Source organism: Eleginops maclovinus, chromosome 6, assembly GCF_036324505.1.
Source record: "Eleginops maclovinus isolate JMC-PN-2008 ecotype Puerto Natales chromosome 6, JC_Emac_rtc_rv5, whole genome shotgun sequence".
NCBI lineage: Eukaryota > Metazoa > Chordata > Actinopteri > Perciformes > Eleginopidae > Eleginops > Eleginops maclovinus.
Genome location: NC_086354.1, coordinates 19,071,125 through 19,094,867, shown reverse-complemented (window position 1 = coordinate 19,094,867; position 23,743 = coordinate 19,071,125). Strand labels below are relative to the sequence as shown.

General features: G+C 38.8%; 1 protein-coding gene across 1 annotated transcript in view; it reads right to left on the bottom strand.

Annotated features, from left to right (window-relative positions):
* The window catches only part of LOC134866035 (dynein axonemal heavy chain 8-like), a 28,429-nt gene extending 5,063 nt beyond the window's left edge, over positions 1–23,366 (bottom strand). The window contains 80 exon segments of the mRNA XM_063885929.1: positions 41–293; positions 372–477; positions 624–806; positions 889–1,044; positions 1,124–1,279; positions 1,374–1,545; positions 1,666–1,793; positions 1,881–2,018; positions 2,199–2,414; positions 2,653–2,820; positions 2,907–2,968; positions 2,971–3,082; positions 3,234–3,337; positions 3,631–3,749; positions 3,879–4,105; positions 4,263–4,427; positions 4,601–4,754; positions 4,878–5,008; positions 5,095–5,217; positions 5,310–5,502; positions 5,577–5,740; positions 5,845–5,954; positions 6,046–6,259; positions 6,347–6,469; positions 6,553–6,687; positions 6,794–6,936; positions 7,042–7,273; positions 7,370–7,510; positions 7,609–7,850; positions 7,964–8,210; positions 8,291–8,452; positions 8,561–8,695; positions 8,777–8,884; positions 8,975–9,061; positions 9,145–9,332; positions 9,410–9,588; positions 9,675–9,847; positions 9,930–10,154; positions 10,375–10,536; positions 10,836–11,043; positions 11,240–11,403; positions 11,492–11,645; positions 11,741–11,940; positions 12,053–12,293; positions 12,570–12,707; positions 12,830–12,930; positions 13,134–13,196; positions 13,283–13,396; positions 13,492–13,596; positions 13,758–13,993; positions 14,453–14,579; positions 14,676–14,848; positions 15,058–15,181; positions 15,320–15,425; positions 15,499–15,605; positions 15,695–15,801; positions 15,894–16,050; positions 16,190–16,309; positions 16,437–16,553; positions 16,894–16,974; positions 17,063–17,250; positions 17,361–17,496; positions 17,589–17,708; positions 17,812–17,911; positions 18,027–18,103; positions 18,227–18,424; positions 18,508–18,654; positions 18,753–18,854; positions 18,952–19,059; positions 19,856–19,969; positions 20,372–20,548; positions 20,736–20,899; positions 21,062–21,221; positions 21,223–21,249; positions 21,435–21,586; positions 21,724–21,808; positions 21,892–21,901; positions 21,985–22,142; positions 22,278–22,383; positions 23,226–23,366. Of these exon segments, the coding sequence (XP_063741999.1) occupies positions 41–293; positions 372–477; positions 624–806; positions 889–1,044; positions 1,124–1,279; positions 1,374–1,545; positions 1,666–1,793; positions 1,881–2,018; positions 2,199–2,414; positions 2,653–2,820; positions 2,907–2,968; positions 2,971–3,082; positions 3,234–3,337; positions 3,631–3,749; positions 3,879–4,105; positions 4,263–4,427; positions 4,601–4,754; positions 4,878–5,008; positions 5,095–5,217; positions 5,310–5,502; positions 5,577–5,740; positions 5,845–5,954; positions 6,046–6,259; positions 6,347–6,469; positions 6,553–6,687; positions 6,794–6,936; positions 7,042–7,273; positions 7,370–7,510; positions 7,609–7,850; positions 7,964–8,210; positions 8,291–8,452; positions 8,561–8,695; positions 8,777–8,884; positions 8,975–9,061; positions 9,145–9,332; positions 9,410–9,588; positions 9,675–9,847; positions 9,930–10,154; positions 10,375–10,536; positions 10,836–11,043; positions 11,240–11,403; positions 11,492–11,645; positions 11,741–11,940; positions 12,053–12,293; positions 12,570–12,707; positions 12,830–12,930; positions 13,134–13,196; positions 13,283–13,396; positions 13,492–13,596; positions 13,758–13,993; positions 14,453–14,579; positions 14,676–14,848; positions 15,058–15,181; positions 15,320–15,425; positions 15,499–15,605; positions 15,695–15,801; positions 15,894–16,050; positions 16,190–16,309; positions 16,437–16,553; positions 16,894–16,974; positions 17,063–17,250; positions 17,361–17,496; positions 17,589–17,708; positions 17,812–17,911; positions 18,027–18,103; positions 18,227–18,424; positions 18,508–18,654; positions 18,753–18,854; positions 18,952–19,059; positions 19,856–19,969; positions 20,372–20,548; positions 20,736–20,899; positions 21,062–21,221; positions 21,223–21,249; positions 21,435–21,586; positions 21,724–21,808; positions 21,892–21,901; positions 21,985–22,142; positions 22,278–22,322 (11,447 nt within the window). The 5' untranslated portion in view covers positions 22,323–22,383; positions 23,226–23,366.
* Between the last annotated feature and the right edge of the window lie 377 nt (positions 23,367–23,743).

The window sequence follows — 23,743 nt, the reverse complement described above, 5'->3', positions numbered from 1 at the left end:
TTCAGATTTAATTCTTAATCCAGCATTGATAAATCCATACCTTGTCAGTGACAGGTCAAAGACTTTGAGGAACTGACCCAGAGAGGTCTGGTACATGACATTGACCATGCTCATCTCTGTGATGAGGAAGTAGACGGTGCTGCCTCGGGAGGCGACAGGACGATATTCTGCCTGAGCTATATTGATCTTGACCTCTGCATCTGCTGCGACACTGAGCTTTGCACTAACTTCAGCTGCAGTTTGCTTAGTTGTACTCAAGATGCCGATCATAGAGTCATCATCAACCAAGGAACCTTTGATTACACAAACACTAGGTTTAAAAAAAAAGAAAGGTATCGTCTTAAAGAAATCTACACCAGTAACTGCTTTACCTTTTGTGCTGCTGAGTTTGTACAGTAGGTTGTCTTCCAACTCCTGCATCTTTCTCTTATTGGCAGTTACATCCTCAATCAGCTTCAATCTTTCCGCTTCTAGTTCCTGTCAAAATAAATATTATATCTTAGTAGGGCAACTCAGAGTAATCCGAGACACAATTAATATTACATGCTCAACTCTGTAATAATCACTACTATAATGTATCATGTTAGAAGAACCCGCTTTGTTCAACATAGAAAGACACTAACATATTTCTCCCTGAGGATGACGCGGCCGAGTAGCTGGTTCTCCAGGCCCTTCATGTTGACAGTGAAATCAATGATGGAGGTCTTGGCACTGACTTCTGGGCTGTATGCTGGATTGGGCAGTTTGGTGGTTATATAGAGCTGGAAGCCATCCATCACATTTACCTCTTTGTCTCCCACTTTAACCTACACAAGACAAATTCAAACATTTAAGAGGAGACATTTTAGTTGTATTGGTGATTTCAAGAGGGAGTGGCAGCTACATTACCTTGAAACTGGTACCAGATTTAATAAAGTTTTTCTCAAGGACGTTGTCCAGTGCAGGGTCTAGCTCCTCACATACATCTTCGATAAGCAGTGGGTGTCCCATAGAAAGGCAGTCTTCCAAATGGGAGCGAAAGAACTTGTGGTTGAGTGATGTCACCTGAAAAAGAGACGATCAGTCCCATACCATGTATAACTGGAACAACTCTTTTGTGATGTACTGTATCAGTACTATGTACCTGGAGCATATTGGCCTTTTCTTTTTCCTTAATCCAAGCCTTTCCCTGAGTCTGAGGATCGATGAGGAGGGGATATCTTGTGGCTTTTGTGACGATGATGCCATTCTGCACAGACAAATCATCTCCAGGGAGTCCTTGAAGGTTCCACTCGCTTATCTTAAACGAAAACATCAACGTGTTTTGTCACATTATTAACTTGTTGTGCAGTAAGTAGGGATTTTAAATAACCTTAGATGTAGGGTTTTCTTACAGTGGGAGGGTCCACTAAGGCAGATATGAGGTTGAGGTTTTCTGTAAAAGGGATGTTATGCTTCCTGAGCTCCCTCTCCCAGGTGTGCTTCAACAACATGTCCCGGAAACTCTGGTTGAATGGCCCGCAGTAGGACAAGAAGCCAGTGAGCTGAAGCACGTCCCCTACAAGTCTGCCACGAATAACAGAATCAAATTACCCAATTTAAATTCTTTAAAATGTGTAAATTATTAATCTCACCTTAAAAGGCTATTACTTTTTTCAATATAACATTCCCCTAATTGAAACCTACCTGTTAATCTGAGATTTAAATTCTTTGCTTTGCTCTATCCAGCGAACCTTCTCCCCACTAAGTCCATCAATAAGTGTAGATGCAGCCTGCATTTTATTCTTGCACATTTCAGCATCATCCAATAAATCCTGAAAAGGACAATGTTTTCACGTGATAAAGTGACAACTTGTATCTCTATCTTACAGTTATACAGGTGTCATAAGTAATAAGCACACCTGTTTCTCTTTCAAAGCAGCATCACATTTGGCCTTGACTTTGTCAAACTCTGCTTGTTTTTCCTCCAGTTGAGCCTCAGCCGCGCCCAGCTCATTATTAGCCTTTGTTAGCCTAATTTCCTGCACTGCCAGGTTAGCCTACACACAAACAAGCAATATTAATGTTCAGGACACCAAAATCAGACAGTATTTTATCATTAAAATAAAATGAATAAATGAAAAATAAATGGCTTAAAGTAGAACATTTAGAACCCAATGTTAAAGAACAAGAGTCACCTCAGCCAGAACATGGTTGGCAGCCATGAAGATAAACTTTACCTTGAGTGGCAGCACTTCTTTGTTGATGCCAAAGAATGTTGCCATAGCCCGCGTCCATGCTAGCAGACCAGCTACACAACCACACACTTTCTTGGCGTTTATCATTGTGTAATCCTCCATGTCAAAGTACGGCTGCAACAGTTCTACCATTTCCTCATTAATTGAATCTTTTTGGAACTGCTGGAGTGAGGTCATAAAACCAGTGGCACTAATGAGCTAAAGACAAGACAAGGAAAGGAATGTTGGAAAAAAGGGCGCTATTAGAAACTTGATCGTGGATTATTTTGAGCAATATTATTATTATTATTACAATTACACACTGCTGGAATTTACATGCAGACAACAGTTCTAGTAATATCCGTTGGAATTACAGAAAGCGCCTACAATGGGAAGGTTAAAAGTAATGACAATCCCCAAGAAATAAAAAGGTAACATCAATTCAAATATGTTTTACCTTCAATGCATCTGACCATGACGGCTTAATACAATTTCGTTCTGGATCGATGGAGACAGTTTCCAACTTCCTTTGGAAAAGCAGCAGGCAGCAGTCCATAATCCTCATGATCAGATGCGGAGGCTTGGCTAGTTTTCTCACAGTGGCAATGTCAGCAGGCTTGATGGTCTGTAATATTTGAAAAATATCATGCAGAGTACTATGTATGGAATAAATACTTAAAATATGTTTGAAAATCTCACAAAGAAACTCACGTTTAGTGCAGATTCAGCCTCTTCTAAAGCTGGTTTGGCAGCCGCTAGTTTTTTCTCAGCATAAGCTTTTCTTTCTCGATTCCGTCCACAATTTTCTGGGCTCTATCCTTCACAATCTGGACTTCATTCTTGACAATAGTAGCAGCTTCAGCACTGACAGTAACCTCTGCCACAACCTATGTGAAGGCAGCAAGACATGTATACATAAATAAATTATATCAAATTTATACCAGAAAGCTATTGAATGCACACAGGAGAAATATGGTGTTTTGAGAGAAGTTACATAAAACCATCAATCTATCCATACTGATGTCGTTTATAATTTACCTTGTCCGCTTTGACAGATGCAATAGCCAGCTCTTTTTCCTTGATGACAAGATCTTTGGATAGTTGAGCCACAGACTTACTAGCCTCCATCAGTTTGTCCAACCCTGAAATAAGTAACTTGTTTTAATTCCCTTTTTCTTGACAAGTCTTGCACATTTGTCCATACATACAGCCCTGGAAATAATTAAGAGACCACTTCAGCATTATCATTTCCTCTTGTTTTATTATTTATAGGTTTGTCTTTGAGTTAAATGACCATTTTTATCTGTGTTGGAATTCAACACACACTGGAATGGCTGCCATACATGTAGAGATAAAATTGTAAGAAACATTTTGAGTGGTCTCTTAATTTTTTCCGGAGCTGTATGTCATAACCCTGTTCCCAAGACGTTCTTACCAACAGACATGCGCTCTGCTAGTGTGTTGATGTAGTTGTGCTTTTCCGTGTACAGTGTTTTGTAACCATTTACAAAAGAGAGGTAGGACTTAGGAGTGACATGAGTTCTTCTCCGAAACCTGAAAGATGAACCACAACACACTTTAAGTTCAGGTAAAATATGTCTCTGGATATAAAGATTGACAATATGTTTCTATAAATAACTACAACGCAACAAGCTGAACCTAGATGTGATTTGTGTGCTATACCTTTCGAAGTAGCTTTCACAGGTTTCAGACACTTTATCATGATATGTACCCATGGTGCTCACTACAGCATTCTTCACTTCAGCAGAGCAAACCATTGGAAATTCTGACAAGAAGTAGTTGGATACAGCCACCAGAGCTTCATTGGGCCAAGGAGTGAACCAGTCCATGGTACAGCCAGAAATTAACCCTGGAAACTTGAGGGATCTGTTGCGAAACTTCTGCCCCACCTGTCAAGACAGTAGATTATATAATTCAAATGAGAACTTTGACCAATGTAGGTCTAGCTTGCTGCCAGTTAAATGCAAAAGTTTACAATCGACATGCAAGAAACAGAACACGTAGAGAAATATAAAGGAAATAATGAATATGCAATGCTTCACCTACCGGAGAGAAGCAAAGCACAACATGCAGATTCTTCTTGGATCGGGATATGAAGTAGTCATAAAGATTGTCAAAAGTCGGAGGAACCCGAGGAAACTCCTTTTTCATTACAAGAATCAGGTTCTGGGTGATCTCTGTTATCTCATCTTTAGCAAAAAGGTTGGAGACCTGCAAACAGATATTTCATATTGATATCAGGAGCGGTGAAGGATAACCCAACAGTTTTATCTACCTTCTTAGTTTCTGTGAGACAGGAATGATTCAAAGTTTTAATGATTATAAATAGAGTTCTTAAATGTATTGTCTAAATTCAAAGTCAGCTTGATTGGGGCAGTACTCACCTCTCCAGAAGAAAGAACATTGTTGAGGTACTCAAGGAAGGCTTCATCTTTTATTTCATTGTCCGTAAAGATGAAGGTGATGCCTTTTCCCTCAGCCCCAGCTGTTTTATATAACAGTTTTAGGTCATCCATGAAATTACTCATGTTGTATGTTCTGATGAAGAAACAAGTCAGCAGTGTCAAAACAAACAAAGTATAAAGCATAATTGCTACCAAGTAGAATGAAACGGGCCAACGTGAATGAAATATCATAAAGATTTATATTGGAAGATTTTACCTAGTCAATGTTATCTGGAAGATGCTGTATCCTGCTATGTATGAGGCCAAGCGAGTCAGGCTCTGTTTCCCTGATCCTCCCACTCCCACAAGCAAGGCATTACCATTGTCAGTTCGAATGATTCGTGAGATCTGTAGGGAGGCAAATCTCAAAATTGTTAGTATTCTTTAGCACACTCTACAGAATAAGTAATGGTTGGATTGGCTTTTACCCTAACCTTGACAAGGTGAGTCATGGCATCTGTGAAGAAAACCAAATCCAGGCTGGAGCCTCTGACAAACTCATTATGCAGGGTCTGATACATCATCAGCTTTTCTGATAAGAACTCAAAACTTGGCACCTGAATGAATGTTAGTTTGCACATCATTTGGTGAAGGGCGTCTACATTGATTGTACAGATATCATACAAATGGTCTAAATAATACGTTTTACCAGTTCATAAATTTTAGGGGCATCAAAGCAGGCATCTTCATCTTCTTCTCCAGTGGGCTCAGGAGCCTCTTGCAGGAAATCCACAAAGTATGGCTCAGAATGAAGTCCTGGGACCAGACTGGCGTCAACATGCTCTTCAATCACCCGCGATACAGCCTTCTCAAACCACTGTCGGTCCTCTGTGCAAATAAACCTAGAGCAAAACAATGTTTCAGTTTGCTATTTTGGAGTACATAAAAGGGGATTTACTGTATGTTAGCACTGTACCTGTCAGCAATCACCCTCGTACATTCACTTTTGAAAAGAGCCAAGAGAGTGGGAATGTTATTGCACTCCTCAGCCTTTACGTTTAACATTCCTTGCCAGATCCTGGACAAATCTCTCAAATTGAAGACGTAGTGGAACTTGGATGGTGTAGGAAGCATTTTTGTCTTCAATAAGAAATCAACACATAAGGTCATTCTTCATTAATACATGTATACCATTAATCAATCTATCACTGTAATATACTCCACATATTCTTTCCAGTAAGCACCTTTGTCCATTGCCATAAAACCCTCCCAGCAGACACCAGACGCTTCACCATATCTATAATCTCAGGCTTGAAATTCCTGCATTCATGGAAATATCCACAGCCGAGGACACCTGCACAGAAATAATATGTTAAAAAACCACAACTATGCGTTTCATACACCCAAAGATAAGAAGAAAAATGCATCATGTAGGAGACAGCTACCAAAGATCTTATCAATGGAGGTGTTGGAGGGCAGAGTACAGTTGAAGACTGTGAACTGTCTCTTCAGTCTTTGTGGGATGTCGTTTCTCCCACCACCAGGATGAATCATGGCAGCCAGAACCATCACATCCACAATAGTGGTGAAGTCTCCCGGTTTGTCTAGGTTGTACATGCCCCTCATTTCCATCATCTGGCGTACTATCTCATTGGTGATCTGGATGGGCAGTCAGACACAGAAGATACTCAGACTGAACAGAAAATAGTCAATAAATCAAATTTAAAAAGCTTGCTGTATAAACACCTGATCTCCCCATTCATTGACAATAGGCATGTTTATGTCATCAACGAAGACCGTCATCCTGCGCCCCCCTGGGGGACCATAAGTGCTGCCAATCCTTTTCTCAATGTAGCTTTCCACTGTGCGCTGTAGCAGAAAGAAATCTTTCGCAATCAAACTGATTTTAAACGGTTCAAAGCTATGCATAGAGAGCATGATAAATAACAAACCTGAAACATCATGGGCTCTGTTGCAGATGAAAAGTTTAAGGACTTGGAAAGGTCCGTCTCAGGATCAAATTTTTTAGTGTAGCTTTTTATCATGACGGTCTTCGCTGTCCCTTGTTCACCAATAAGCAGGACGGCCTATACAAAGAAAATGTACATGTTTTTCAAAAAAGACCTTAAAGCAAAAACAGTAGTTACATTTTTGAAAGTAAATACACTTATTATTTTCAAGTGACCAGATCACCTTGTGTTGTTTGGCAATAGTCTCCAGGAGGAAAGAGGTTCTTGTGTTATCCACATTTGGCACAAGAATGGAAGCATACTCAGGAACAAAATCAGTTGGATAGACATACTCTCCAACGTGGTTATTCCAATGGCACCATTCTCCTGAAACAGAAACCATAGATGTATACAGTTACAGTCCTTTAAACACTTTTAAGAAACGGTTAAAGGCAGCAAAGTGGTGGATTTTAAGGCATAAAATTGCTGTACCGTTTGGGTTGACCATGTATTCAAACATAGTCTCCCCCGGCTGCGTTTGAGGTACATCAATGCGACTGTCATGAGTTTGGATGAAATTCTCCAGTTTGTCTCTGTCCTGTAACTCCAAAAGGGCTCCCAGGCTCCACAACAGGCAGAAGACAAAGAGACGTTCAAGGTGGTTGTCACTGGCCAAGCCCCCTTTCTCCTTGGTTGGAATAAGGCCCTCTAGCAGATTCACAGACTGTAGGGTAGATCATATTCAGATCATTCAGTGTCACAGGTTTAGATACATACTTCCTAATCCCTGTTTGTCTTCAACGTGTTTGCGCATACATACCTGCATGATGTAGTTGCACTCTAACAGCTCCATTTTGGGTTTAAGGTTCTGTTTCATAAATAAGTAAGCGTCCTCAAATATCTTGTCATACAGAGCCAAAATGCTTTCTGCCTCTCTTGCATTGCGCTTGTGAGCCCATCCCTAGAACATAAAGAACATGCTCAACCTCAACACTCCATTTTAAAAAGAATTATTCTTTGCAAACACTATTCTTTGATCATTTATCAAATGAAATGTACCTGGAGTATGGGTTGCCAGCTGAGAGCTGAGGAGCTCATGAAGACCATACCCACCCGGGACACAGTAGCAGGGGAGGCATTATCCATGTTGTGCACCTCAAACACCAGTTTGCAGGTTGGAGACATGACGATGCGGTCACCATTGGCCAGGGTCAGAGTTTTGTTATCATCCAGCACAGAGTTGAGGTTCTCGATCCATATGGCGTCCACAGGGCCATCCAGCACAATCCATATGAACTCCCCTAAAGAGTGAACATTTCAAAGCCATCAAATGCGATTCTTTAATATCAAACCATCTCTTCCACATAAAAAACTGAATTTCTGTTGTTGGTTTGTTAGTTATTAAGTTATTAACCTTTCTTGGCTTTAAGCGTCCTCCTCCACAGAGTGGAAAAGATTCCATCAGTCCAATCATTGGTGGCCGCGTCAAGACGACCAAACATTTGTGGTGCAGTGATTGCTTTGGGATTCATCCGCATCTCTCTGTGAGGGGCTCCGCCTTCCGTCATAGCTTTCATGAGTATGTTGATCACCGCAGTCTTTCCAGCTCCACTTGGACCCAGAGTCATCAGGCCATGGCGCACTCGAGAAGTCTCATAAAGCTGTAAGTAAAGGAACCATTTAGTAACGTTTGAGCCAAACAACAGCAGCTTAATAGACAGGTAAGGAGTTGCTGAGGTACCTGAACAAGCTTCAGGTTCCATGGTGGGTGGTTGACTAGACCAGCCAGCTCAACTTGATGGGCAACAGCAGCTTGAAGTTCAACATATGTGCTCCCATCCAGCTGGATACCAGGGAATAGATCATTGATCAAACTAAGGAAGAGAGGCTCATCCTCATCCACCTGAAATATACAGAAAGAGTCTCTTAAACAGTATCCACTGACACCGTACTATACCTCTGAAGTATGTTATTTTATCCAAGGTGGTTAAAAAATGAGACCAAGTTATACCAGTTTAGAAAGGTTCATGTCACGCAGAACTCTCATGACAGTGCTGGACTCAGTGTCCTCAGGTCGAGCTCTTTTATTGGCTCCAAGTGTTCTTAACACAGACAGGATGTTCCTCAGGCCAAAGTCATAGTGGACCTGACATCAGCAGATTATGTATGTCAGTAGGTCAATCGTCATACCAAATTAGTAATCAAGCATTGGCCACAACATTCCCACCTGCTTTGTAAGTTGTTCTTCACAGAGTTTATAAAGGACAAAGAATTTCTGGGCCAATATGACATTGTCATTAAATCCACAGCTGGCTAGTTTGACTCTCATGATGATCTACCAAAAACAATAGCAGAAAATTGACCATGAGTTCTGATTAGAGCACAACAAAATCAGCTATTTTCCAGCAAAAGTATCATGACTTACTTGCCGGTCTGGTACCATCATTGATACTGTCCTGAATTGCACTTTTAGGTTTTCAGGAAGTTCCTGACGACCTGCATACCCTGGGTTCTACATATGGAATGGAGACACAACATATTTAGTGTATGTTTATTAGTATTTTTCAGAGATTCCTGAGCATTTTTGTATCCTACCATAGTGATAAACAGGCCAAACTCTGGATTCAGAGTCACACAGTCTCCATCAGTAAAGATGAAACTGGTTTTGACTTTCTTGCGTGCCATCAGGACAATGTAGATCTGCTGAGCAGCAACAGAAAGCACTGGCAGGTCGATCCTGTTGAACTCATCAAAGCAGCCCCAGGACCCTGACTGTGCAAGACCTGAAAGAGAATAGAACATCAGAGAAGAGACATTTTACACCACCCTGCTGGATGAATCCTTTTATCGCCTCGGATACCTTTGTATATCCTGCCAAGTCCTCTAAAGTCCATCTGGTCCGAGCAGTTAAAAACCACAACATACTTGCCGAGGCAGCGACCCATGTCTTTAGTGGTTTCAGTTTTCCCTGTGCCGGCTGGACCTGCTGGAGCTCCTCCCATGCTCATGCCAAGAGCCTGGGACAGTGTGATATAACACCTGTTGATACAAGTAGATGTCATGATTCAACTTAGAAAATAAACATTGTAGAAAAAGGCAATTTAATCAAATTCCTCTCCTCTTGCCTGTCAGTCAGAGGGGTGATGACCAGACGGTCGGTACAGCCTAGGAACTCATTCTGATAAATGAAGTCCACATTAGTAATGGACACAAGGACCTTATCCAGATCCTCCTTGAAGTAAAATCTGCTCTGCTTCAGCCATTCAAAGTCACTGATAGATTTGATACGCTTTTTTACCTGAGGACAAATCAGGATGTCGACATCTTAGATAAATTACAATAACAGTCAAGATAAAAATATAAAGATGCGTAGAACCTACTAGGTCATTAAATATGTCACTCTGGTGCACATGGATTGTGACGAGCGTCTCGTATTTGATTCTGTCAAATTTGCTCAGGTCATGGGTGGTTTGTTTAATAAGTGCGCTGAGTAGATTTAGAAATTTCTTTTTGGTTAGAGGCATGATCTCCCTGTCATATTCAGCAGATTGCAGGGCCTCTTCTGAATCTCTTGTCCATAGCATCTGGATTCCCAGCAAGCCCACCTAGAAAAAAATCGATCACCATGTAGTCATTTAATCAGGATATGAATTAATCATTCTTTTTGTGGAAACATCTTCAAGTGTTGGTTGTTCGTATCCAACTTAAACTGTAGAGAAAATCTAATTAAAAATACAGGCCTAGCATTGACCTGCTACCTACTGTAATAAAACAGGTAAAAAGGTACAGTCAGAGTATTGCACATATTCACTGCTGTCTTCTGACCTGGGATTGGAACTTGTCGAGGAAAGAAAGGAGTTCGAAGTCTTCATCGTTGATCTCTAGATCTGCAGATTTGATTACAGAGTGCAATGAAGCCTGCTGGTGTACCAACAGCTGCCCGAGCCAGAGCTCCACAGGTCCCTGTGCTATGACGGAGTTGTCCAGCTGAAACCACAAATACACATTTACTATACTTCTGAAGAGAGGAAATCAGCAAAGTGCATTAACTCGAGTTTCTGTCCTACACAGCGTTTTCAAATCATAGTCAATTATAATATCAATTAATACATTTTACATAAAAAACACACTATACTAAATCATACAGTTTTAAAGATTCCCAACCATCTATAAAGTCATTCAAATCCATTGATTTAGACCAACTGCTTAACATTAAGAGTAACAAATGAAGTTCCACATTTTATTTGTTGGTCTATAATTCTGCAAATGCAATCAGCGTTCCATACCGGTAGTTTCTCTCCCTCTTGTGAAATAACAGCCAAAATCTTGTCATACTCAGTTGCATGAAACTCCGCTTCATTAATATTGTCAAACACTCCGAGAAGATGTGACTGAATTGTGTGAGAATCACTGGCTTGTCCAAGGATTTCCAAAAGGGCTGGATCAGACACGAAGAAGAACCGTGGGAAGAGGAGCCTCTTTTTCTCAAGGTACCTGTTGAGTCAGATCACAGCATTTGCATACACGAGTAAAGAAAACAAAATAATCAATAATGAGCCTGATGACAGTGCTGGAATGGAAGACAGTAGTACAACAATATTTAATTAGATAGCGCCACATAGAAAGTGGTTTTATCCACTTATGTTTGTATAAAAACAAATGTTAAAAAAAGATCTTTACAAAGCTTTACCCTGCGAGAGACTTTTGACAGAACTCCAGCTGTTTCTGCAGATCTGGTAGGAGCTGTGCCAGAATCGGATCCCCCACACAGCACTCCACCACATTTGGAACCTTTTGGGCTCGCTGCATTACTGTAACCCAGGACTTGTCAATGTTCTGAAAACGCTTTGCTTCCTACATCGGGTAAAAAAATTAAACTGGTGTTTATTTAAAGCTAATATTTGTTATTTGGAAACATTAAGATAAAGTGAATGTGTAATACCTGTGGAAGGTCTTTGGCAATGTCACCCCCAACAAACACAGCCTCCAAATAGATCCACAGGTTTTGCACAATTACCCACTGCTCAATTACATCCGATGATGTTGAAAGGTTTGACACCCAGTCCTGGATCTCTGCTTTATAGAAGGCACTGTACCTATAAAAGGAAGACAAGGAGACGTGTTACTTAAGACAGCACAGTAGAGTAGCTGCTTCTATCGTTGCTCTGCAGTACCTGTTGCTCAGCAGTACCTGTTGCTCAGTAGTGAGCCCAGCACCATCAGACTGTCCTCCAGGAAGGTAAGGATCTCTGCAGTGTCCGCTGCTTTTAGCATCAGTTCACCTCTATCCTTAAAGGTAATCAGGCTCAGGATCTGGCTGGACCACACTTCTTTCACCTGTGACAACTTGGCGTCAATATCCTTCTCCTTTACAGAGGATATACAGATGTCCTACGGATGCAAAAAAAATCAAAAGTCAAGCTTAGGAGAACAACATTAGATAAAATACTGTAACGACAAATTAAGGCATGTTGCAACCACAGTATCCAAGCAGCCAGCAAACCTCAATATCGTCCTTGTACTTCAGAAGAGGCGCTTCCATGATGTTTGATAGCGTAAAGGTGTTGGACTCCACCTCAAATTGGTGCCCTGTCAGGTCTGTGATCCGGTCCCAGTGTCTCCTCATCATAGACTTGCTTGCCATCATCTCAAGCAGAGGACATGACTCACTGAAATCATCAATTGTCCTTTTCAGGTCCAGGAAAGCTTGCCAGTCCTTTAGTGCTTTGGGTAGCTTTCGGCACCTAGAGATAGGGAACAAAATTGATGTAAATATTTGAAAGAAATAAACAAATATTTGTAGCTGAGTCTCCTTGTACTATCATTTTAACTTTCTACAGAAGTTATAAATATAACATTGTATTAATGGGCCACATTACGGTGTTTTGTACATTCAAGTTTTGATATTGGCACATGCTTACCTGTAAGCAATGTTGTTTCCCAACAAATGAAAACCATAGTGCACATTAAATGGTCTGTAACAGTAAGGTGGGAGGAAAGAACAATAATACGTGGATTACCTGTTCTGAAATTCCAAAAGTTCTGCATTGATCTTCTCAATATCCACATCTGTCCACAGAATGCCATAGTACCCGCTGATCTTACCCATCACTGCATCATAGAGGCCGTAGAGTTTGTGCAGGAGGTCAAGCTCTTTTCTAAAGATATGATAGGAAATCAATAATTCCATAAGTCTGGACATATTTTTAAATATCAAGAGGAAAACCGAAACTAACAATTCCAGGTAATGAAGGGTAAGCTTTTGTAGAGTGGTACAAACTTTTTCTTTTGTAGACAGTCATAATTTGTGACTGGCAAACCAAGGAGTTGCTCCCCAGAGGTATATGTGGTGAAATTCCTCCACAGTTCTTCAAATGTAGTCTGAGAAAAAAATTCATTTGATGGTATTTTCCTTCATCTTACTTCATTTAATAATATTTTTGTTTCTTCTTTACATGGTCTAAAAATAATGAAGTCACTATTTGATGATTTGGATTTGGAGCAATGGTTCACAGGTTTAAATTGAAAATGCTTTTAGTGCCCTACATATTGTATTTAATATATGGCCTCTCTACTTGTGTTACCTGACAGGTCCGAAGCCTGGAGCTGGCTTCTTGGGGAGTAATTCCATCAGCCATGGGGCCTTCCTAAAGACAAGACCATGTGAACCACTTAATTCATTAATTTACTTTGAATGATAGAAATCTTTCCAACATGTTCCCAGATGACTTACTGTATCATACTGGTTCAAAAAAGTGCCAACATCATTTTGGAAAGTAGTTACACCATCCAGAAGGTTTTGTTTGAACGTGGGCTGCTTACGAACAAGTTCCTCTTGCACTGATCTCTGGGATAGATAGGAACCAAAAGATTTCAGAAGAACACATTATAAAACCAAAAAGACAACAAAAAAAAATAAATGAATACAATTATAATACTAACAGCTTTAGACTGGAGCTCTGTGAAGAAATGCCTCAGATTGAACACTCCCTCTGCTTCTCTTTTGGTCACCTCTGCTTCATATTTAATCAAAATTTCAAAAGCTTCCTGTAACATATACCATAATCAAAAAATGGTTATTTGACACATGCATAAATCAAAATGCAGTTCTTATCATGGAAAAAAGAACATTTCTGAACACTGTGACAATCCAAACATTTATAAGAGCACACAGATTTAAAACTAATTAGATAAGCAACAAGTCATACCTCAATGGAAATCAATGTCATATCAGTTTGTATTTCAGCATCCCGGAGCTTATACAGGGCCCCCATGGCATTGCGCACATCTTCCAGATTAGCCACAGGGTGGGATAGTTGAGCCATGTATTTGTTCGTATGGATGCTGGTTTCGATCATTTTCTTCCTGTACTTCTCCTTTAGGTATTTGCACAAAAGCTTCTTCCAGGCTTTGGTCTCAAAGGTGAAGGACTTCTTTAATGACTCTGCATTCGAGAGAGATCATTTACAGTGCAAACAATGCAACCCCTTTGCTCTAACATAAACACAGTTCACAAACCAGGCCCGTCCTGCAAATCCTGGCAAAACCAACATTTTGCTATCAAATTAAAGTATTTAATCAAATTTCCTTTGACAAACAAGAGGATGTTTTCGTAGAGTCAGAGGGTTTCTTGATTGTGAAATATTGGTGGTAGAGATAGCAATGTTGGTCAGTCTGTACACTGCTTTGTTTCAGACAGAAATACATTATTACAATTGGATGGATTCCCTTGAAGATTTACATTTCGAAAATGTGTTTTTTCCCAAAAGGTCATTACATATACAGACAATCATGCTCCACACATAGCTGCTTCTAACTTTGAAAGTAAAAAAACACTCAGACCATCCTCTGGCTGCGTAATGTAATGCTTTCTCTCCGATGCTGTACATTACTGCTGCCGTACCTGTTGACAATTCAGTTGACCCCAAAACCATGATGGGTTTGATATCATCAATATCTTTTTCAATAGAGTCGTAGTGCTGGATTTCAGATTTGATCTGGATCAGGGATGGATTGCTGTCCATGAATTCCTAAAATTAAGATAAACATGATGTCGTTGGTCATCTTCATCATCATTAGCATTATTGGAAAACATATTTTCTGCCAAAAGGTTCTCTAAAACAAACCTTGACTTTGAGGTTCCTGTCCTCTTCCCAAAGCACTCTGAACGGGCTGAATTGCTTCAGAACACCGGCTGCTTCTTCTCTTTGGGTGCTGACTGCTGATTTCAGAATGACCACAACCTTTTTGATGTCCTTGTGTTCAACAACTCTGTGATGGAAATTTTCTTTTTCTCCCCCTGTATGATTATCACAAAAGAAAGATTGTGTATTTTTACTATTTTTGAAAAATATAATACTTACTAAACTTCATGCATTTCCTTGTTTGAATTCAATAAGAATAATAGTTGGTTGCCTCAGATCCACATTCGTTATATTTAAGGATACACAGTATGTGATTTCTGTCTCTTTCAGGTTTTTCATTCATCCATGTGCATGCTAACATTACCTTTGTTCTTGGTGCCACTGAAACTGTATTCCCGCTGCCATGCGATGCCCTTGCTTATTTCCAAGACCAAGTCGATTAACCGGTTTATGGCCTGTTGGATCTCCTCGACAGCGGGAATCATTACCTGATGACCACATCAGACAGAGAAACAATATTTTCTGTTACACATTATTGGCAGAGATCTAGGTTATCCATCTCCCCTAAACAAGTCTCAGTACTTGTGTGAGGTGGAATCAGTTTCCAATAAGTACTAGAAACTCACCACGTTTGGTATAATCAGCTGGACTTGACTTTTTATTAGCGAGACCATCTTAGACCCAGACTTTGACTTCCCATTAATACTGAAACCTTCATTTATCGATTTCGATCTGGAAGAGATCATGTCATTTCTGTTAGATTTTGGCCTTTTTTTTGCATGCTGAATAAAACAGACATACTTACTTAGTGCCACAAATTCTCCTTCTCAGGGCCTCCAGAGATAGTTTGGTCGTTTTCACCAGTGCATCGAATACCCTCTCGGTAAAGTATTCATAAAGCTTCTTAAACTCCTGGAATAAGATGTATTTTTTAGGCATTGACATATGTGTGGTGATGGTTTTTATATGAGCAATGTTTTACAGTTTATAAGCAAACAAACCTTCTCAAATTTGACCGCTCTATCTCTATCTGGACCTTCTAAATTCCTTCCAAAATCTTCATTGGGGGTGTTCTGAGTCTCTCCTGAGAATGACACAGTCCTTCGTCCTAGAATGAAAGGTTGAATAAAAGGAGAAACACGCATGTATGTATGACTGTTTCTTCAATTGTTTTATATTAATTCCAGCTGTGTTCAATACCTGAGAAAGGCAATTGACTTGAAACAGGTCCCTCCACAGTCTTCTTTGTGCTTTTTGATTCATAAAGGCCACTGAACACATCACCAAGCTCCATCACCGCTCGTTTAACACGATTATATTTGAAGTCCAATATCTTTGTCCACTCCTTAGAATGTTTCTAAAAACAGATATGTAATGAGTCAATAAATCACCCAGACATATTTCAAAAAAATGCTTCAGCGAAAAATAAGGAAATTCAATATTAAATATTACTTCATGTATTAATCATTTAAAAAAGTTCCAGGTCAAGTCCATACCTCATTGAGGTCCTTCAAGTGCTGCACCGAAGAAGCATGGTCTTCAGGGAGCTCAATCATCACAGTCTCTGAGATGTCTTTAAGGACATCATCAATGTGTACCTTACAGACATCCTGCACCTGAAGAAAAACGGTGAAATATTCCTCTATAACAAAAGTAATTTCAGGATTTTTTTTAGATTGCAAATCCATATGTGACAAGTAAAGATAGCTAACATTTGGTCAGTGCGTTTGTTGTGCAACATACATTCTTTACTAGATGTGTAAGCTCAAACAAAGCAGCGTCCACATTTTTGAAGAACTTGTCCAGGAGAAAGGACGACCAGGTGAGCATCACTGACCCATGGCGAAGCACAGATTCCACCTTGTATTTTACAGAACAGGTCAATAATTAGAAACTGTGAAAGCACTTTTTAAAGGCACAAATGACATGAAAATAAAATGTGTCGAAGCTAGTTCCACACTTATGAGTATTGCCCATAGCAAGCTTTATATTTGCCTTTTTATACCATTTCTCACATAACGCATGAGTTTTTGAGTTGATAAGGAACTTAGCAAGAAGCACTAAAAGGGTTTGTTGGCCCTGACCTGTGGAACATATAAGTTGATACATTTATCAGAACATTATATGTGATACGAGTTTCTCTTTACCAATTTCATTTTTAAGGTTCTACTTGAACCTGTGTTTACAAACTATAACTTACATGTTTTATTTTTGAACCCATCAGGTTCACAAACTCTGCAGGAATGCTCCGAATGGTGGACTCAAAATCTGACAAAATGGTCTATTGAAAAAAACACATTCACAAAAAAGTCATTTTTAATAAAGCTTCCAGTCCATCTGTTAAAAAAAAAAATGTTGTTATAATTTACCTGCAGTCGGAGGTGGTCGGAGTTGAGTTTGCTTTCCAACTTTACCAGATTCAAAGCCTGCTTTGGAACCTCCATTCCCATCTTCATCAAACAGTTAGCCTCCCGAATGACCTCAGTGACTTTAGGATCGAAGTTGACAACTAATTTTCCAGTCTTTGGGTGACGAACCAGCAGAGTGATATTCAAGACTGTGATAAGGAGGAATGGGGGAAAAGGCATTTGAAAATAATATCACTTTGAAGGGAAATTGTGTGCAATCTAGGGTATCAACATTTCAAGTAATAGCCAGGAAACTTACTATAATCCAGTTTGGACACTTCAGTCATCCATGCTCTGTGGTAAACAGTCTCAAACTCTACAAATGCCGCTGCAGTTTGGTTGTACATTTTGACCACATCTTGTCCCTCAGGGCTGGACAGGATGTCAGAGTTGTTCTGTTAAGGGCAAACGTTTTTTTCAATATTGAAACAATTCAGTAGATAAATCTTAATTTTTTAAAGTTTTTCAGATAGAAATGAAGCTATACTTTTATGTATGTGATGGGTTCCTCTATTTTTTGGTAGAGATGCTTGACCCAACCAATCCTTCCAGCCACAGGAGGCATGTTTCTAGCTAATGGGGGGTCATCTCTCTGTTTGTCATAGAGCTGCAGAGAAAATGCACATGTTCATTAAATCAAAAACGTCAATTTGACAATTAATTTAATTAATATTATTTTCAGTATCTATTCAAGCATGGAAATGGGATACCTTTTTCACAAACTCTACTTCTGTGAAATAATGCTGAAGAATACGACCCAAAAGGTTGGAGATTTCCGAGTCAAGGCAGGGAATGTTCAGCCTCTGAAAACTACAAATAATACAAATCTTTAAACACTGCATTCAAATGTTAGGATTATAAAGCTAAACATTCCAGTTTAAAAAAAATGCACAGAATAATGTTTATATCATGCTGATATACTAACCGCTGTATTAGGACCAGAGCTTGTTGGGATGAGAATTTGTTCAAGAAGCAGGAGCTCATAAAGGCCCGAAGCTGATTCTGCAGAAAAGGATAACCAAAACGTAAATAAACCATCTGTTGTATATTTGGAACAATACTAATCAACTTTAAAAAAGGAAGCTACCTACATTACAAATTGTACACAAAAGGATATAAATATACCTCAATGTTGCCAATTTGAGCTATGAACTTTGTAAAATCCGACTCAAATTCAACCGTCCTTGGAGCCAACATGTCATACTGCTTCCTCTTCAGGTTCATGGATACAGTCTGGAATTGTCTGGCCAGAATCTCAATACCCTCAATGTTTGATTTCCCAAGGGGTTCAAACATCTTGAACAGTGTAATTATTCGTTTGATCTACAATAGAAAATGCTTGGTTACTTTGCAAGACTTTGTGATAAGAGTGGGATTCAAATTAATAGAGTGAGCATGGACCGCACCTTTTCAAGCTGCTTGCAGAAACCCTCAAACTTGCAAAAAATCTGACTCTCTGAAACATCAAAGGGCTTCTTTCCAGGACTTTCCATATTTTTTTTCTTTGCTTTCTGGAAGCATGACTGATACTCCTGATATAGACGGATGCAGTCCTGCCAAAAATAGAAGATGAATAAATAAAGTGGCATTCTAATTTTAAAATAAGTCAAGCTTAACCTATGATACCACAAAAGAGGTAGGTCATTATCACCTGCATTTTCTTGACCATTTCCTCAGCATCTTTGTCCCATATCAGACATGTGCCGTTGTCAGTAATGTATGATCTGCAGGCTGTAACCATCTGATTTGTAACCTGGAAGTTTTTTTCAGGAACAAAATTAAAATAAATTGGATGCTTTCACTTTCTGAAAACAAATTAAATGTTCTGCGACTAAAAACGAAACACTTACTTTTACGAACAGTGCCGATATCTTTTCTCTGGTATTGTAGTACAGTGAAACATTGTAAATCATTTGAATAGCATTGATGACGTTCGGCACACTGTGCAACATGGCGACCTGAAATCACCCATAATTAGAACATTATTAACCTTTTAATGAACAAGCACCTAAAAATGGTACGAAATCCTCTTTATATGTGGCATTCTTAAAATTCAAGTTAAACTTATACCATTTTTTATATTACCAAAAAACCCATTGGCTCTAAGAGAAGTAGAAAAGTGACTAGTACTGTCTGTCGCTCTTATGGGGTTCTTTGGATATGCAACTGACAGCAACACATACGTTTAAAAGAACTTGATGGAGCAGTTTCTTTCATTGACTTTGTTTCGTAAATAACTAGTTTAATCCTGTTTGCAAGTAATGAAATTCTCCTTTATTTTAAGACTTTAACCACAGCTTTTGTAGTTCAACATATAAAAGCTATGTTTGATAATTACCAGAGGTCAGGGTATCTAGGGTTTATTAACACCTGCTGCAACCATGGGCTGCATCTGAGACGGTTGACTTGTTCAATATACAAGGAGTTCTATGTCAACTGTTTTAAGTGTGTTATTGTCGAAAGAGTGATCATCAATATTCAATATGTTTTAAGCTGATTTATGTAATTATTTCCCTCTAATAAATAGGGTGTAGTATATCTTTACTGTAGAATTTAGACCGCACTACAAAAAAGTAATACTTTTGATATGCAGTGTTTCAACAACCATTGGTCCTTCACACTTTTTCAACACATTGCGCCTCCAATGTACTCCTACATCTTAGTGCAGATCAAATTATGTAATACTGAGATTTCCTTTCAACACTAACAAATACAAACATTGCATGGACATTTATTATAAATTAATATACCTACCGGGTCACTATTGTAAAGAGGTTGACAGATTTTCTCCAGTGTGTTCAGATATTTCACATTGTCCTTTGCCTCGTTTACGCGATCTGTTATCCTGCCATCCAGCTCCTGCCACATCTACAGAGGTACAAGGTTCAAAAAGTTTAATATGCAATGTCATCCTTCAAAAAGACAAGTTAAAGATGCAATTTTAAGCCTACCGATTTTTGTTTAAAAAAAACCCCTATTTTCTCTTATAGTGATGTTCTCTGGTTTAATTCAAAAACACAGAAGACATGTCTTAAAAAGAGTTATCAATGATCAATTTGCTCGTGTCTCGTACACCTGGAATAATCATCTTCAATTACTCACTTAATTTTGTCCATGATGTTTTATTTTATATAGAATCAAATAGTCATATGTGTGTCAATAGGTTACAGAAACTAGTCAGATTTAAAGACATGTATATATATATGTATATATATATAATACAATAACTCTGTATCACTATGTCGACGTTCAACACTTAAGCTTCCATACCTTCATAATCTTGGAGTGGCTGATATGGAGCACCATCATCACTGCCTTACACTCCGGACCCTTGATGTGATTGATGATGGAGTTGAACCTCAAAGACATTTTTTTCCAGTGTTCCAACTCACTCAACGGGCCTGCAGAATCCACACCTTTCCTTAACTGATCAGTTTCTATCAGGACCTGTGAGGAGGGATACAGAGAATAGTTTCAGAGTCTTTTCTACACCGCAGTAATTCATTTTTAATAAGATTACTTTAGTGAGGCACATGCTTGGGCAGTTAACTGATGCTTCATACTGGGTACGTGGTTAAGAATGTATTTTTAAAGATAAAAAAAAGATGTAGCTCCGTAAAAAAAATGTACCTACCTTCTCGATTTGCTTGTACCATTGCATGAGAATTTCTTCCAGTCGATGCACCATGTCAAAGTTAGCAGCTGCAACCTTCATGTCTTCAACGGAGCTCAACTTAGAGAAGTCAATGTCAGTGACTTTATTCAGGTGAACAATACTCTCATTGCTCATCTGGATGTCTGGGGTACAAACAAGTACAATATTATCAAATTCACTTAAAAACATTTTAAAGAAATTAAATATGACTGGCGAAACAAAATGTTAAAAGTGTTGGTGCGGTTTGGTGCTGCTTATGACTTAAAAAATGTGCAAATAACAACTTAAATCAATTAACGACTTACCATCTAAAGCGCTAAGGCAACGCTTCATGGAGTACTTGAAGTTGTTTTTAATTTTTTCACCATGTCTTAATTTATCTAAGACACCCCAGTTTTGTCCTGCATCAAGAGCTGGTAGCAGGAAATTGAAGGCATTTCTTGTACCTTTCAGAAGGCCCGTCTCTGGCATCGACCATTGAAAAGAAGATCTCCTTCAAAGCATGAAGATAATATCATCCATCAAAGAAGGGGTACTTTTTACTTGTTATATTACTATAGCAGAGCTGGGGTTGCTAATCTTACTGATGTACAGTGTAAATATTAAAGTGTTATATTTTACACACGAACAAACAATATCCAGAAAAACACCACTTTACACAAAATAAACTTGTCTTACCTCACGTATGTTTTCTGAATTCACAGCAATGTCCAATCTGGCCCGTGTGAAGGAGCAGCAAATACCTTTCAGGCATGTTTGAGACAGGTTGGCTAAAAACAGTCTCAATATTTTTTCCCCTTTGGCGGTGCCGGCATATGAACGTCCACACTCTGAAATGAAATGTTCAAATTTTTTTTGGATGGAAATCCTTAATGAATCTGGACAATTGATAAAAGATTCTGTACTAAAATGTTATATTTAAGTACGGGGACAAGTATAATCAACTATGCAATACAATTACGCCTACCTATTCCTGGAACTTCAGACTCTTGATACACAAAGGAAATGGCTTTTCGACCTCCTTTGGCGAAGAAATCATCAAATTCATCCAGCTATTTAGCAAGAACATGCAAATTCAATTATTTTAAACTTTTAATGAGATGGCAGAGTGAAATAGGCATGAAGGACATTTAACCAAAAACTCACTATTATATATAATATTAATGTTCCAGTATTATCTCGGGGGAAAAAAAAGGTTTTGTATCAGGTAAACTTATTGGGATATCACTAGTGACCAATGGAATAACTCACAGATGAACAATCTAAAATAAATTCCTCTACTGCTGTTGGCTCCAAGAACAGCCCGTTGGCCAGGATGTCAATCATGTACTTGTGTGCAGGGGTGAGGAGCTTCTTTCTCACCTCTCTTGCCTGCATGTATTTGGCCTGAAGAACACAATGGTTGTAAATAGAAGTAATGGTATTTCAACACTTGTAAAAAAAACGCTGTGCCATACTGAACTAGCAAAACTAATGTGATTCACTGTATATTTTGTAAGAAAATGTGTTAAATCCATTTACCTGAGATTCATGCTTGTTTGCCTTTGGATCAAGTGCATCCATCATTGAGGGCTCAGTCAATATCACTTCCTTTACTGTTGAATAACTTAGTTGTTCCCCATATTCTCTGTAATGAGCAACAACAACAAAAAACACAACATAATTGTTAACCAACTAGAGCTTCCTTATCGTGGAGATGTGAAATGTAGTTTGTTTAATAGACCTAGCAAAGTAATACACATTGCCTTCTATAATGAAGCCCCAAAGAGGTACCGTTAATACAAGATGAAAATTAAGTGTAGTTTTTTCAGTAAAAACATCCTGCATCAATTCAACATTCATTTTGACGGCGTTATATTTAACACGTTACCGTAACATATTTAGATACTAACTTTACGTTTATTTGAGCGGGATATGACGCATCCTACCCCTCCCTCACTCTGGTTAGCTAACAGACTACATACGTCTATCACCGTTTGTACTCTAACATGTTTAGGTCTGATGTTGTGTATTTTCTAAAAATACCGGGACAATTGAAACAACTTCAGGATGAAAACATTTTTATAAATATGGTACACTACAAACATATAAATATATATATATTTTTTAAATAAAGGAGAGAAAAAAACACAAAAAAAACTAGGTCAACGGTCAACTAAGCTACACCAACGTTTGTGTATCGTTGTGGGTTTAAAGGCCTACCATTGTTGAAAACATCGTTGTGGTTTTAAAGGCCTACCCTTTTTGAAAACATACAGCTTCTGTTACTAAATTATCCGTAAATGGCTAGTTTATTAACTTTAAGCTCAACCTAACATTGCAATTACTAAATAATAAACATACAGTAAGTGTTTGCTAGCTAACACCAACGTTACCGGTAGCAAACTCGAGTCAGACAGTTTGCTGTTAGCTAACATCGTAACTCTTGTCAACGTTGCTAACAATATTTAACATATTTTCTACACCTACCAACACTCAGTCTTCCGATACAATTAAAGCTACCCGTTGGATTCTGTCATTGCTGTTTCTGTTTCTTCCCAGGAGGACTCGTTGTGTTTGTCGTTGACAACTAAGTTTTCATCCGAATCCAGCCGTTATCACTTTGCGTTTTCTAACGTTAACTGATTGAAAAGATGGCACGCGCACAAGCCGTTAGCGCTAGATATGACCTGGGGAAAGAAATCAGTAACGGTCATTTAAATCTTAACGTTTCTAACTAATTTAAGATGAAGTGGTGATCCTATTCTTACTCTGAGAGGCATTACCAAACATTGTTATGCTTGTTCGTGTATTTCTTTCAAATATGGCCCAAATATTGTTGTTTAGTGTTGTAGTCTTGTTTGAGACGCTTTAAACAGCATGAACGCATAACACCAACAACAACGATGAACAGTCGCATAACAACAACGATGAACAGTCACCCAACTTTATAGATAATTACTTCCTCCTCTCAGTCATGTGGTGACCATTTTAGTTAATATATGGCA